We start from the raw sequence: 13,234 nt of genomic DNA on the forward strand, positions 1-13,234 counted from the left end.
ATCAGAGGTAGCCTTCTGCTTACAGCCCCAAGATTGATTATGTATTTTGTTATGTAATGTACTTCTAAATAATTTAAAACAGACTTGATAAAAATGAGTTTTTAAAAATTGAGTGAAAAATTGACATAAAGCCCCCCAGATGGAAAGACTATTTCCACTAATCTTTTTTTTTTTAATAAAAAAAATTTTTAATGTTTATTTTTGGGAAAAAGAGAGTTCATATGAATGGGAGCGGCAGAGATAACAGAGGATCCGAAGTGAGCTCCACGCTGACAGCAGAGAGCCCGTTGGGGGGGCTCGAACTCCCGAACTTGCGATCATGACCTGAGCCACCCAGGCACCCCTTAACTAATCTTTTAATTAAACCTTTACTGCTTAGGGTCTGTTGCATATCCAGGAGAATGTATACCATTTTTGCATTTCGGGGGCCATGGGTATAATTTTTCATTGGAAAAGTATGCTTGGCGGAGTAGTATTTTTCTGAGTGACAGAGAAGTACTTTCAGATTCCTTCGAGAGAGTACAATCTCTTGTAAAGTGGGAAGTGGATCACACTTTCAGCAGGAAAAAAAAATACACTTACTGTAGCTTTTTTTTTCTTCTTCTTCTGCCTTTCAGAATCTTTGCCAAGAACTAGAAGCAAAGTTTTATGAAGGGACGTTTAATTGGGAAAGTGTCAAGCAGCATGACGCGGCCAGCCTGCTGAAGCTGTTCATCCGGGAGCTGCCCCAGCCGCTGCTGAGTGTAGAGTATCTGAAAGCCTTTCAAGCTGTCCAGAGTAAGTGCCATCTCTCTCTGGAGCGGTCCTTGTCCTGCTGCCATCCATATTAATTGTTTTAATGACACTTTGCATCCCAAAGGATGTAACCAGATATATTTGGGTAGACAAATTGACTCACTGTCAATGGATGCTTGAATGCCACACATTGTTTTCCTTTTCCTTTAGAAATACGCGTCTCTGAGTAAACGGTTAACAGAATGTTCTCTTCAGGTACAGATTAATTGCATGCCCATCAAGCAATACAACATATTTTCTCGTTAAAACCTGGAACTTCACATTTCTTTTATAATAGAACGAGTCACGTAAAATCTGATACATTTTTTTTTCTTGCCAAGTGTTAAAAGCAACACTTACTGGAGAAGCTGTGGATTACCAGTTATCATAAAAGCACAGGGAGATGCGGCAGAGTCTGTGATTATTTCCTGAAAAATTAAGTTCTGAAATTGTCACGCAGAAACATGGAACAAATTATTTGGCTGCCTCCCTGATGGAGGGCTGCAAACACCTCCTATCTTGCTGTTTCGTGGTCTTGGGCAAGCTCCAAATTAACGTCTCAAATAGTTGTTGATTCTTTTCCAGTGAATACAGGGATCTTTTAAGGTTTATGTACTGGCATAATTATTCCATTTAGTCCTAGAGGCCATCTGTAAAGGAAAGAAGCCACCACTACGTTCTAATGGCCATATCTTTAACTTCCAAATTGGGACACTTTCGAGAGTGAATGGGGGCCACTGTTGATGACTATGGTGAGCTCCACCAGACCTGTTCGGGGGAGGATTCCAACTTTTTTTTTTTAATGGAGATATAATTGACCTATAACATTAGATACAACATAATGGTTTGGTATTTGTATATATTGTAAAATGGTCATTACCGTAAGTCTGATTAACATTCATCACCACGCATAATCACAATATTTTTTTTTCTTGTGAGGAGAACTTTTAAGACCTACTCTCTTAGCAACTTTCAAATATACAATACATTGTTATTAACTGTAGTCGCCATGCTGTACATTACATCGCAAGTTTGTGCCTACTGACACCCTTCACCTGTTTTGCCCCCTCACCACCCCCGCCTCTGGCTTGCACCAATTGTTCTTGGTATCTATGAGCTTATTTTTTGGTTTGTGTTTTGTTTGTTCTTCTAAGATTCCACCTATAAGTGAAATCATATGGTATCTATCTTTGTCGTACTTTACCTCGTATAATGTCCTAAAGGTCTGCTCATGTTGTCACAGGTGGCAAGATATTGTTCTTTTTATTTTATGGCTGAATAATTCTGTTATTTTCCAGGCTATTCCTCAAGTGTATAATATTGAGATGATTCTCATGTGTCATTTCATAACATTTCTTCAGAATTTCTAGGGGGAGACATGACCGAAATCCTCATCTGTTTAAAATATTTGTAATGGTTAAGTTATACTATTTTGCATATATTCTTTGGAAATGGATTCAAGCACAAATTTATTCCTGAGGAACAAAATACCAAAATGACTCCAAATATCCCTGAGTATTACTTATATGGGTTAAGGGCTAATAAAAAGTGATAAATATCAATGCTAATAAGGTACCGCTTCAACTCGGTCATTGATGATTGGTTTTTTCATTCGTTCCATGGATGTATGGTGACCACTTACTGTGTTTCGGACTCCGTTTTTCATATTCCTTTTGGAATTGATGGACTCTTCCCATGTAATGTGTTCACTCACCAGTAAAGAAACAAACTTCAGTGTTACAGATGCATCTTGACACCTTACCACAGAAGGTCCCACTTTCTGTGTCTCTTCGTTGGGGAGTGATTATCACGCAGAAGTTAAGATGATTTCCAAAGCGCTGTTGTATGTCTGCAAACATAAGGCCGCTCATCATACGATCACAGTTGGAAGTGAGCATTCCGAGGGAGAGGGAAACTCTAAAGCAGCAGCTGTTTCTCCTGATCTCTCTCAAACACACTCAAGAATGCTCGCTGCTCAGTTGTTGTGTCTTACATTTCACAGTGATGTTTATGCCAAATAACTTTTTTCTTACAAAATGCAAAAAAGGAAGTAAAAAAAAATGTTGGGTAAAGAAAAGAGTTTAGATTTATTTAATCTGTTTGCAGATCTTCCAACCAAGAGGCAACAACTACAGGCTTTGAACCTTCTTGTCATCCTCCTGCCCGATGCAAACAGAGACACCCTGAAGGTCAGCAGATTCGTTTACATTAAATACCCCTCAGAACTGGGCGCCTGGGTGGCTCAGTTGGCTAAGCGTCCGACTTTAGCTCAGGTCATGATCTCACGATTCCATTCGTGAGTTCGAGTCCCGCTTTGGGCTCTGTGCTGACAGTTTGGAGCCTGGAGCCTGCTTCGGATTCTGTGTTTCCCTCCCTCTGCCCCTGCCCCGCTGGCACATTCTCTGTCTCTCTCCCCTCTTCCTCCCCCTCTCTCCCCACCTCAAATATTAAAATTATTATCCCTCAGAACTAAGCAAAGTAATTTCTCATTATTTGTGGCAAAACAATGTGATGTTTTCATGGAAACATTGCTAGTAGTCTATGAAGAAAACACCGATTTTTTAAGGATAGATGGTGGAAGTTTTTAACTCTTTATTAATGTATTTAGTAAGTTAGTCATATTAACAGTATTATCAGGTGTTTAATTTTTGCTCTAACTATTCTACAAAACCAATGAGTGAGGTTTCATTTTTTTAAATAGAAACATGGGTGCCTTGGGGTTTTTTCTTTTTATTTTTCTACATTTTCCAAATTTTATTTAACGAGTGTACAGTAATTTGAGAAATGAATGTTTAAAAAGAAAGTAAGACTCATCAAGCATAACCTGTTGCCTAAAGATGTTATATTGTTTGTGGTTCTAAGCAATAGAGTTTGAAATAAGTCATAATGATTTTGAAATGTTTGCTTAGCCAAAAGATAGACCAACTCAAACCAATTCTAGTTATTCCTCTAAGGACTTACCCTGAGTTTCTGATTTACATCATCATTTCAAATTGATTTGGTCTATATGATTTAATACCATTTATTATAAACATTATCAGGGGCTTTTATAATCAGTGGATTGTTCCACATTGATTTATTTTTGTAACAGCAAAATTTTGTAGAGCATTTGTAAAGGTTTAATTATAAACTTACAGAAGAAAGAAAAATTTTAAAATATTTTAGAAAGAGTGTGTACCCCAAGTTTTGCCATTGTCTTAAAATTTTGGGGGAGGGGGCACCTGGGTGGCTGAGTTGGTTGAGTGTCTGACTCTTGGTTTCAGCTCGGGTCTTATCTCACGGTTCATGGGTTGGAGCCCTGCGTTAGGTTCTGAACTCACAGTACAGAGCCTGCTTGGGATTCTCTGTCTCCTTGTCCCTGCCCCTCCCCTGCTCACTCGCTCTCTCTCTTTCTCGCTCTCTCTCTCTCTCTGTCTCTCTCAAGAATAAATAAACTTAAAAAAAAAGTAGAATGGGGATAAGATCTATTAAAAAAAAAGAAACTTATGTAGATGAGGGTAGAACCCATGCCCCTTTACCTCCTACATTTCTTTCTACTTAAAGTTACAAAATCGTGCCAAGAAATTTCATGTCAAGAAAACAAAACCAGTAAGTAAATGTTGGAAGTTTTCCTGGACCTCATTGAGACTCCTTGAACAGAAACTAGGTGAATGATAGTTCTTTAGTGCCCATGGCATGGATGTTAATACTCAACTTTTCTGGATGGAAGAGTTTATGAGGATTACTGGGGTAAAAACCCTGCCTCTTCTACAGGAGAGCTTCTAAAGAGTTACTCCCTTTACTAAGTCGGGGAAAAAAAATCTTCTTCACTGACTGTTACATGCATAACTGAGAAGGCGGCAATGGGTGGGGTTTTGGAGACAGGGGCCGACTCCAGTAAGGGTTACATTTAAACATTGTGTGACCAGGCTTGCCGTGTGCAGGTAGACTGTGGCTGAGATGGGGACATCTGGCTCAGGACAGAGCAGGGACTGAGTTCCAGTCTGCTTGTAGGCCTTGGCCTGACACAGGGCTTCAACCGCCCAGGAAGAGAAACTGAACCCATCATTTTTCTTATTCACATAGAGGTACCTGTCTGTGATGGCTCTGTGAATGACCAGTATAAGGCGGGAATTGAAAAGACATGATTTAGGGCACCTGGGTGGCTCAGTCAGTTAAGCATCCGACTTCAGCTCAGGTTATGATCTCATGGTTTGTGGGTTTGAGCCCTGTGTCAAGCCCTGTGCTCAGAGCCTGGAGCCTGCTTCGGATTCTGTGCCTCCATCTCTCTGCCCCTCCGCTGCTCTCTTTCTCTCTCTCTCTCTCTCTCTCAAAAATAAATAAACAGGAAAATTTAAAAAAAAGACATGATTTACTTAAAATATGTCTGCATTCAAATGAGTTCAAATCATTGTGAGAGCAAACACTTATTCCGGTATGGTTGCTATCGGGCAAGGCTGGTCTTCAACTCAAGTTTGGAATTCGCCTTCAGACTCCCAGGCACACTCTTGAAAATTGTTTGAAAAAAAAATTTTTCTTTTTAAAATTTTAGAATATGTTTAATTTTTGCATATAAGGTTATGGGAGTACAGTTTTGTAAATAAGGTGGGAAATACTTTTTGGGGGATAAAATGTTGGACAATGAAGGGGCACCTGGGTGGCTCAGTCGGTTAAGAATCCAGCTTCGGCTCAGGTCATGATCTCGCGGTCCGTGAGTTCGAGCCCCGCGTCGGGCTCTGTGCTGACAGCTCAGAGCCTGGAGCCTGCTTCAGATTCTGTCCTTCTCTCTCTCTCTCTCTCTCTTTCTCTCTCTCTCTCTCTCTCTCTCTCTTCCCCTCCCCAGCTCACACTCTGTTCTCTCTGTCTCTCAAAAATGAATAAATGTTAAAAAAAAAAAATGGAAAATGAAAACAAACCCAGTAAATTTAGTAATTAAGCTTTATTTAAGAGCTTAATTAGCCTTGATGAGTGTTTAAAACACAGATTCAAATAATAGAAACACTGAAACAAATATGCTATATGTACAAGAAAATAAACCACTTACATTTAGTTCTAAGTGAAGGAAAGCTCTATAACAAGGTAATTTCCAGAAGCTTAATGCAAACTTCCCCAATTTTCATGAGCCTCGGGCTGCTCCTTCTGTTGCCATTCAGAGAGATGGGATCCTGTGGATGACCTTTGTAGACTGTTACTATAGCACATGGAGTGGTTTGGAGGCATTACTGTGCCCCAACACCACGTCCTACTTTAAGCCTAAAGAGGTGTCTTTGGGCAAACTGCTTTTTTTGCCTTGAATTATTGTTCATTTGAATCATTGATCATAACTACTTTTGGAGGAATAATGAAAACTGATGTTATCAACAGGGCATCCATGTTAATATAATCATTGGCGTTTATTTAGTTATTTAGTCATTTAGTTAGTTTGAAGAAGTTAACTATACACATCGTCTTGCCCACTCCTGGTAGGCTGGGGAATTCGTATTCCAGTTTTACAAATAAGACTTTAAAGGGCAGAGAGAGCAAAAGTTTACCCCAAAATCACATATGGCTAATAGCTAACTGTGCTGGGACTCAAGCTGGGTTTTCAGGGAGTGGGTCCAGTGATACTTGTGTAATACCAGACTGGTGACAGATACTTTTTTAAAAAGGGTGGTTCTTGGGGTGCCTGAGTGGCTCAGTCAGTTAAGTGACTGGCTCAGCTCATGATCTCACGATTGGTGAGTTTCAGCACGGAGCCTGCTCGCGATTCCCTCTTCCTCTCTCTCTGTCCCTCCCCTGCTTGTGCTCCTTCTCTTCTGTGGCTGAGTGCTGTCTCCCTTTCTCCCTCTCTCTCTCAAAATAAATAAACTTTAAAAAATAATAATAAAAAAATAAAAAGGACAGTTCTCTTTCAGGTAAAGAGAAAATATATCTGAAGATGAAGTGCTTTCAACAAAGGCGAGGCTAACATTTTATTAATTTCATATCGACATACCCAGAAACACAACACTCTAGTATTCTAATAGTAATAGTTTGAATAATCTTATTACATATGTGCGCTACAATTAAAGTGGTTTATTACCTAATCTCTATAATTTATGCTCTGTAAAGAAAGAGATACACTGGTACCTGAATAATTATTCTGGTCTCTGGAACAAAATTAAAATTTTTTCCCCAAACCTCACCAATTAATCTTTTGTTCTCATTTGAGAAGGTATTGTTTCTATATAGCCTTATGCTTGGATTACAATTTAACTTTCTGAGCACTATACCAGAAATTAGATACATAAATCTTATTGCTAGGTATTGAGGCTGTGCCTTTAGTTTGTTTCAAAATTTTGAGGTCTATATAGCAGCTTTACTTGATTTAAGATCCATCTGTTAACACAGGCTTTCCCCCCCACCCCCGCCCAAATCCTGTGAGAGATGAACACAGTTTTATTGTTATTCTTTTTCCACTTTGGTATAGTTTATTTGACCCTTTACAGATAGGGACTTTAAGCTAAATATGAAAACATGAGTCTTTTAGTACTTAAGAGTTCCGAAAGGAAAGCCAAATGGACCTTCTCCAGCATTGGCTAGCTCTATGACCTCTAGCACATTACTTACATTCTCTTACACTTTGTTGGCTCATCTGTAAAATGGGGATAATTACAGCCTCTATCTCCAGTAAGGAGTAAGTGAGGTGATATCGGCGATGTGCTTAAAGCAACCTCTCCCTCACTCAGAAAACATTGAATACTTGTGTAGTTATTATTGTGATTGTTTGAGACCAAAATCAAGGATAAAGGGAAAAGAAGAACTGAAAGGAGGAGGGTGAAGTAAGCTCCTGTGGCCTTTATGGAGGGTAGGCTCAGAGGACACAGGAGTGTTGCCAACAGAGGTGGGAAGTGGGTGGCATCACCAACCCGTTGGGGTGAGAAGTTCCTTTTTATTTACACATTCAGTTTTCAAAACTCTCTTCTCTTTTTGTCTCTCCATTCCCCCTTCTTCCATGTGACAGTCTCCATTCTTTTTAGATTTCATGTCAGCTAGCTATTGAGTACCTTAAAGCCATTCTAAGGGAATATGAATATATATATATATATATATATATATATATATATATAAAATATATATTATTTATATATGTATTATTTATATATATTTATATATAATTATTTCCATAGTTCAATATATATATAGAATATATTGAATATATATTATATTGAATATATTGAATATATACATATATATATTGAATTCCTAAAGATAAAAGCGAAGCTCTTCCTGAAGCAAGTGCATCTTACTATGATATTTTAAATTGCTTTTCAGTGCTCCGTGGCTCTGGTAGGTTCTAGGTCTGATACATCTGCCTCCATTCCTCTCCCAGCTGCCTAGTTCAGATGTGTGTCCTGCCCGCCTCATTCCCCAGGGCCATAGCCCTTGGTAGAAACAAAGCACCACCTCGGACCATCCTGGAGTTTGTTACCCAAATGGGGAACTGTTGATGACGAGGCCCATTGGATGTAGCTAGTTGACTGTGGTTATGCACAACTTGTTATTTTTTAACTAAGTAAAAATCCCATATGCTACAGTGCTTTAATCTCTTATCTTCATGAGAACACAAATCTCAAAAGAGCTATTTCTGTTTTAGGCCCTGCTTGAATTTCTCCAAAGAGTTATAGACAATAAAGACAAAAATAAGATGACAACTATGAATGTAGCAATGGTCATGGCCCCAAATCTCTTCATGTGTCACGCACTGGGTTTGAAGTGCAGCGAACAGCGAGAATTTGTAATGGCAGCTGGGACAGCTAATATCATGCACTTATTGATTAAGTATCAAAAACTTCTGTGGACAGTAAGTATATCTCTTTAAGTTCTGATAATGAGTGATGATATCTAGATTCTAAAGACTTTTTATGGTTGTATTTTCCTTAAAAAGCTAACCAACAGAGGTGATTTCAAGTGCAATTAAAAAAATGTCTATACGCCTGAAATTGATAGAACACTGTAAGTTAACTACACTGAAATTTAAAAAAAATGTCCACTCACCGAATCTCCGTTTTTAAAATGCCAGGAATGGTTCGTTATTTCAATTTGGTAACTTCTAAAATATTTTCTTTTTGCTATTGTAATTTCTGAGAATCATTTGTTCCTAGATTGTTGCTAGATAACTCTCAGCATTTATTGGTGAGTTTTTCTTTCCCTTTTAACAAGTGAGGCTGGCTAGTTATTAGAAGGGACTGCAGGTTAGCTAAGAGCTAGGTTGTTGACAGGTGGCTGCTAAAGGGACCAACCATCAAGGTGGTGGCCCTTAATGCCAGTCACCTCATGTCAGGCAGTCTCTAATTTTGGCATATGAGGCATAGAAGATAGCCACTATGACCTTGAACTTTACCAAGCCTCTTTCTGAACCTTACTTACACAATGGGTGGTAAATTATTTCATGTGGATGCTGTGTCCTCATAGTGAATGAGAAAGAGATGCATTTTTGCATATTTCATGAAGAGTAAGTGTAAAATGGCATAGTCTTATCAAATAGACAAAACCTTTACTTCTCTCTAAATTTAAAAAATAATTATTTCCATAGTTCAAAATTGTGCCATTTCTTTTTCCTTCCCAAACTTGATTTTATTTCTCCATAGATTCCCAAGTTTATTGTCAACCAAGTGAGAAAGCAAAATACTGAAAATCATAAGAAAGATAAAAAAGCCATGAAGAAACTGCTGAAGAAAATGGCTTATGACCGAGAAAAATATGAAAAGCAAGATAAGAGTACAAACGATGTAAGAAAAACTTGAAGATGTGTATTTATGCAGATTTCAGTATTGTTTTTACTTATCATACAAGAAAAGTGTTTCATATGTTTCTGTAGTATGACTTTCTACCTGCTTCCGGGGCCTTGGTACTACTTAGAAGGTGAAGGCCTCAATAATGGCAACTGTGTTTCTACTAATGATCAGTATTAACAGTTGCTCAGGTGTTGGTGACTCAGCATATGAGCTGTTAATGGGAAACAAAGGAAAAGAGCAAGACGAGAATGTCTCAACACCCACCCACCCACACAAAGGACTCTGCAGACTCCAGTTGCCCACTGAATGTGTAATCTCTACTGAGGGAAGAGTCCCTGTTATGAATCACTGATCTTTTGTCTTCAATTTCCTCATCTGTAAAATGGGGGAAAATAACCCAGACAAACAGACCAATGGTTGGTTATGACCAGGATTCTTCCTGGACTTCATTAAGTACTTAAAGGCTCTTAATTGGATCCCTGGAAGAATTTGGTGAGATTTATGTTGGAATGAAGAAAATTAAAATGTTCACAAAAGAAATTTCTAAATACGAGCATTTATAAACCGCTGTAAGAATATATTAAGAATTGGGTTTAAGATAAGAAAATATACTACATGAAAACACATTGGAGAAGTGAGTTATCAAAGCTCTAACTTAAGATCATGATGTGAAAGGGTTTCTATTGTTCTGTTTAAGGTGGAGACACCCTGCACAACCAGCACCACCACTGAGGTTACTCAGTTACATGCTGACATCTTGTGGAATAATGTGGAAATGCAATTATCAGCCTTTGATTTTTTTTTGGCTTTGGCCTACTTAGGGATCTAGTAATTGTGAAAAAATATGTGTACGTATGTATGTGTATATATATATTCTATATTTATAGCTCTCACCACTATGAAATAACAATTTTTGGCATTAAGTATTTTTGGTCAAATTTTAAAATATCTTTAAGAACATAAAATTTAATTAAGGGGAATTTTAAACAGTGTTCAATTTTTTTTTGTGGGCGGGGGAAAGGCTTGATCTTATAGATTAGAAAGGGTTTTTGACATTTCATTTTTGTTTAATTGAGAACATTTACTCTAACACTATTACAAATATGTGAATATCATTTTGCTTTGTAGCTCTGCTTATTCATATTAACTCAGGTGACTTCATAGCCCTGTCTTTTTTGTAAGGTGGTTATAACGTGAGTCTCTGAGGTATGTTATATATCCAAGAAAGCATTTATGCTGTACCTTTTAAATAATCTTTAGGGGCACCTATGTGGCTCAGTCAGTTGAGCATCCGACTTCAGCTCAGGTCATGATCTTGCAGTTTGTGAATTTGAGCCCCACACTGGACTCACTGCTCTCAGACTGTCAGTGCAGAGCCCGCTTCAGATCCTCTGTCCCCTTCTCTCTGCCCCTTCTAAAGCTTGCGCTTTCCCAAACATAAATATTTAAAAAAAAACTAAATCTTTAGATAAAAATTTAAAAGTTGTGTTTTGGAGATGAAACGTTTACATGATTTTGTTATTTACAAAGGATTTGTGTTAATTTGGATTTCCTTAGTTTGTACGTTGAGTTAATTAGTTGAGAGTTGGTCTGAGAATTATCTCTGTACTCGTTAGAAGCCATATTGTCATTTTAAGTCTTAGGATTTAAATCTTCGTTTTATCACGTATTAGCTGTTAGTCTTTCTGAGTTTTTGTTTTCTGAGAAATTCAGTGGTTCTTCTAATAAAATGCCTCCTTAGTACCAAGGAAGTGGTTTACATCTTTAGGAATTTGAATTTATCCTGAGTGAAGTGGGGTCATTGCAGGGTTTGAGCAAAGGCTTGAAAATCTGTGTTTTAAAATGTTCCCTTGGTGGGGGGCGGTGCATGGGTGGCTCAGTCAGTTGAGCGTCCAACCCTTGATTTTGGCTCAGGTCATGATCCTGGGGTCCTAGGATTGAGCCCCAGGTTGGGCTATGTTTTGAGTGTGGAGCCTCCTTGAGATATTCTCTCTCTCTTTCTCTCTCTCTCTCTCTCTCTCTCTATGTCTCTATCTCTGCCTCCCTCTGCCTCCCTCTGTCCCACACCTGCTTGTACACTTTCCCTCTCTCTCTTTTTCAAATTAAAAAATCTATTTTAAAAATAATAACTAAAAAATAAATGTTCCCTTGGATGATTGTGTTGAGAATAGACTATAGGAGAGTCAACAGAGATGGGGAGAGGATCACATCTTAATCCAAGTGAGAGACCAGGATGTTAGTCCTGGAGAGGAAGTGGTCAGATTCTGTGTTTTTTGAAGTTAGATCCATTGGAATTTCTTCAAGTTGAAATGATAAGAGTTGTAGGAAAAGGGAAGTAAAAGATGACTGCAAGGTTTTGGCTTGAGAAATTAGGCTGGAATTGTCCTCTTGATGGGGGGATCACAGTTTTCAGTCTGGGTGTGTTGAGTGTAAGGTGTGTATTAGATAAATAAGGAGGAATGTTTGGGTGTGTTTAGTGGGAAGGTTAGGGCATACTGGCCAGTGAGGTGCATGGAGAGCAGGGGCAGAAGGAAGGCCAGGATCCGTCACTAGGGGGAGCCTGCTTCTATTCTGAGGAAAGCTGTGACCACAGGAGTTACATGATTATGTGTAAATTTTAAAATAGTTGCTGTAAGGGTGCCTGGGTGGCTCAGTTGGTTGAGCGTCTGACTCTTGATTTCAGCTCAGGTCATGATCCCAGAGTCATGGGATTGAGACCCGTGTCAGGCTGTGTGCTGAGCATGGAGCCTCCTTAGGATTCCCTCCCCTCCCCTCCCCTCCCCTCCCCTCCCCTCCCCTCCCTCTCTCCCTCTCCTTCTGCCCCTCTCCCCCCCCCCCACTCATGTGCACTTTCTCTCTCTAAGATAAACATAAATAGTTGCTGCGATGTCAGGTGAAGGAAAGATTGGAGCAATGAAAAATGGGAGGTTAGGCAGGAGATGCCAGCTAATTTCATTGCTGATAGGAGTACATAAATTGGTAGAATTCCTCTGGAGAGCAGTTAGCATGTGGCAGAGGCCTGAAAACCATGCTCTTCATTGTATTCAGAAATTCCTTTAAAGGGAATAATAACATAGCCATGTAAATAGTTATGCTTAAGTTCATTGCCATATTCCGTATACTGACGAGAATTAGAAGTAATCCACAAGGGTGGAGATGATTGGTTACATGAGTTACGGCATATCTGTGTAATGAAATACCATGGAAATACAAGTGTATATATATGACATCAGAAGATACTCATAATATGTTGAAGAAAAGTTACAAATTCATGAATATTGCCATATTTTTAAGGGGTATGATCATAATTTTGAATGCTTGCCAGAGATCAGGCATGGTGCAGTTTCATTGAAGAATGAGGTGCAGTTGTCTCATTTTTTACAGACAAAGTGAGGATCAGGGATCTTAAATAACTTAAGCTTATCTAAAAAGGAAATGGTAGGGCTGGAATTTGAATCCAAATCTATATATCCTTAAATCTGGGTGTCTTTACTCTTATTCTCTATTTCTTTAATATCACAGAAAAATTCTGAGAAGGATATATATCCTAGTCTAGGGCTAATGTGTAGTAATACAATGAAAATGTAATAGTGCCATTATTTATTTTTTTAAGTTTATTTATTTTGAGAGAGAGGGAGCACATGTGGGGGAGGAGCAGAGAGAGCGAGAAGGAGAAAGAGAATCCCAAGCAGGCTCTGTGCTGTCAGGGCAGAACCCAGTGTGGG

The 13,234-nt window shown here is 38.7% G+C and overlaps 1 protein-coding gene across 3 annotated transcripts in view; it reads left to right on the plus strand.

Moving 5' to 3' along the window:
• ARHGAP18 (Rho GTPase activating protein 18) overlaps positions 1–13,234 on the plus strand; it is a 123,042-nt gene that overhangs the window by 96,104 nt on the left and 13,704 nt on the right. For all 3 annotated transcript variants that reach the window (XM_047102227.1, XM_047102226.1, XM_047102225.1), the window contains 4 exons: positions 618–777; positions 2,881–2,963; positions 8,369–8,575; positions 9,363–9,503. In XM_047102227.1, coding sequence (XP_046958183.1) covers positions 618–777; positions 2,881–2,963; positions 8,369–8,575; positions 9,363–9,503 — 591 coding nt within the window. The remainder of the gene's footprint in view (positions 1–617; positions 778–2,880; positions 2,964–8,368; positions 8,576–9,362; positions 9,504–13,234) is intronic.

This window comes from Lynx rufus, unplaced genomic scaffold (genome assembly GCF_022079265.1).
Source record: "Lynx rufus isolate CCGP_SWC_20201006 ecotype Redwood Valley unplaced genomic scaffold, mLynRuf1.p SCAF_6, whole genome shotgun sequence".
Classification (NCBI taxonomy): domain Eukaryota; kingdom Metazoa; phylum Chordata; class Mammalia; order Carnivora; family Felidae; genus Lynx; species Lynx rufus.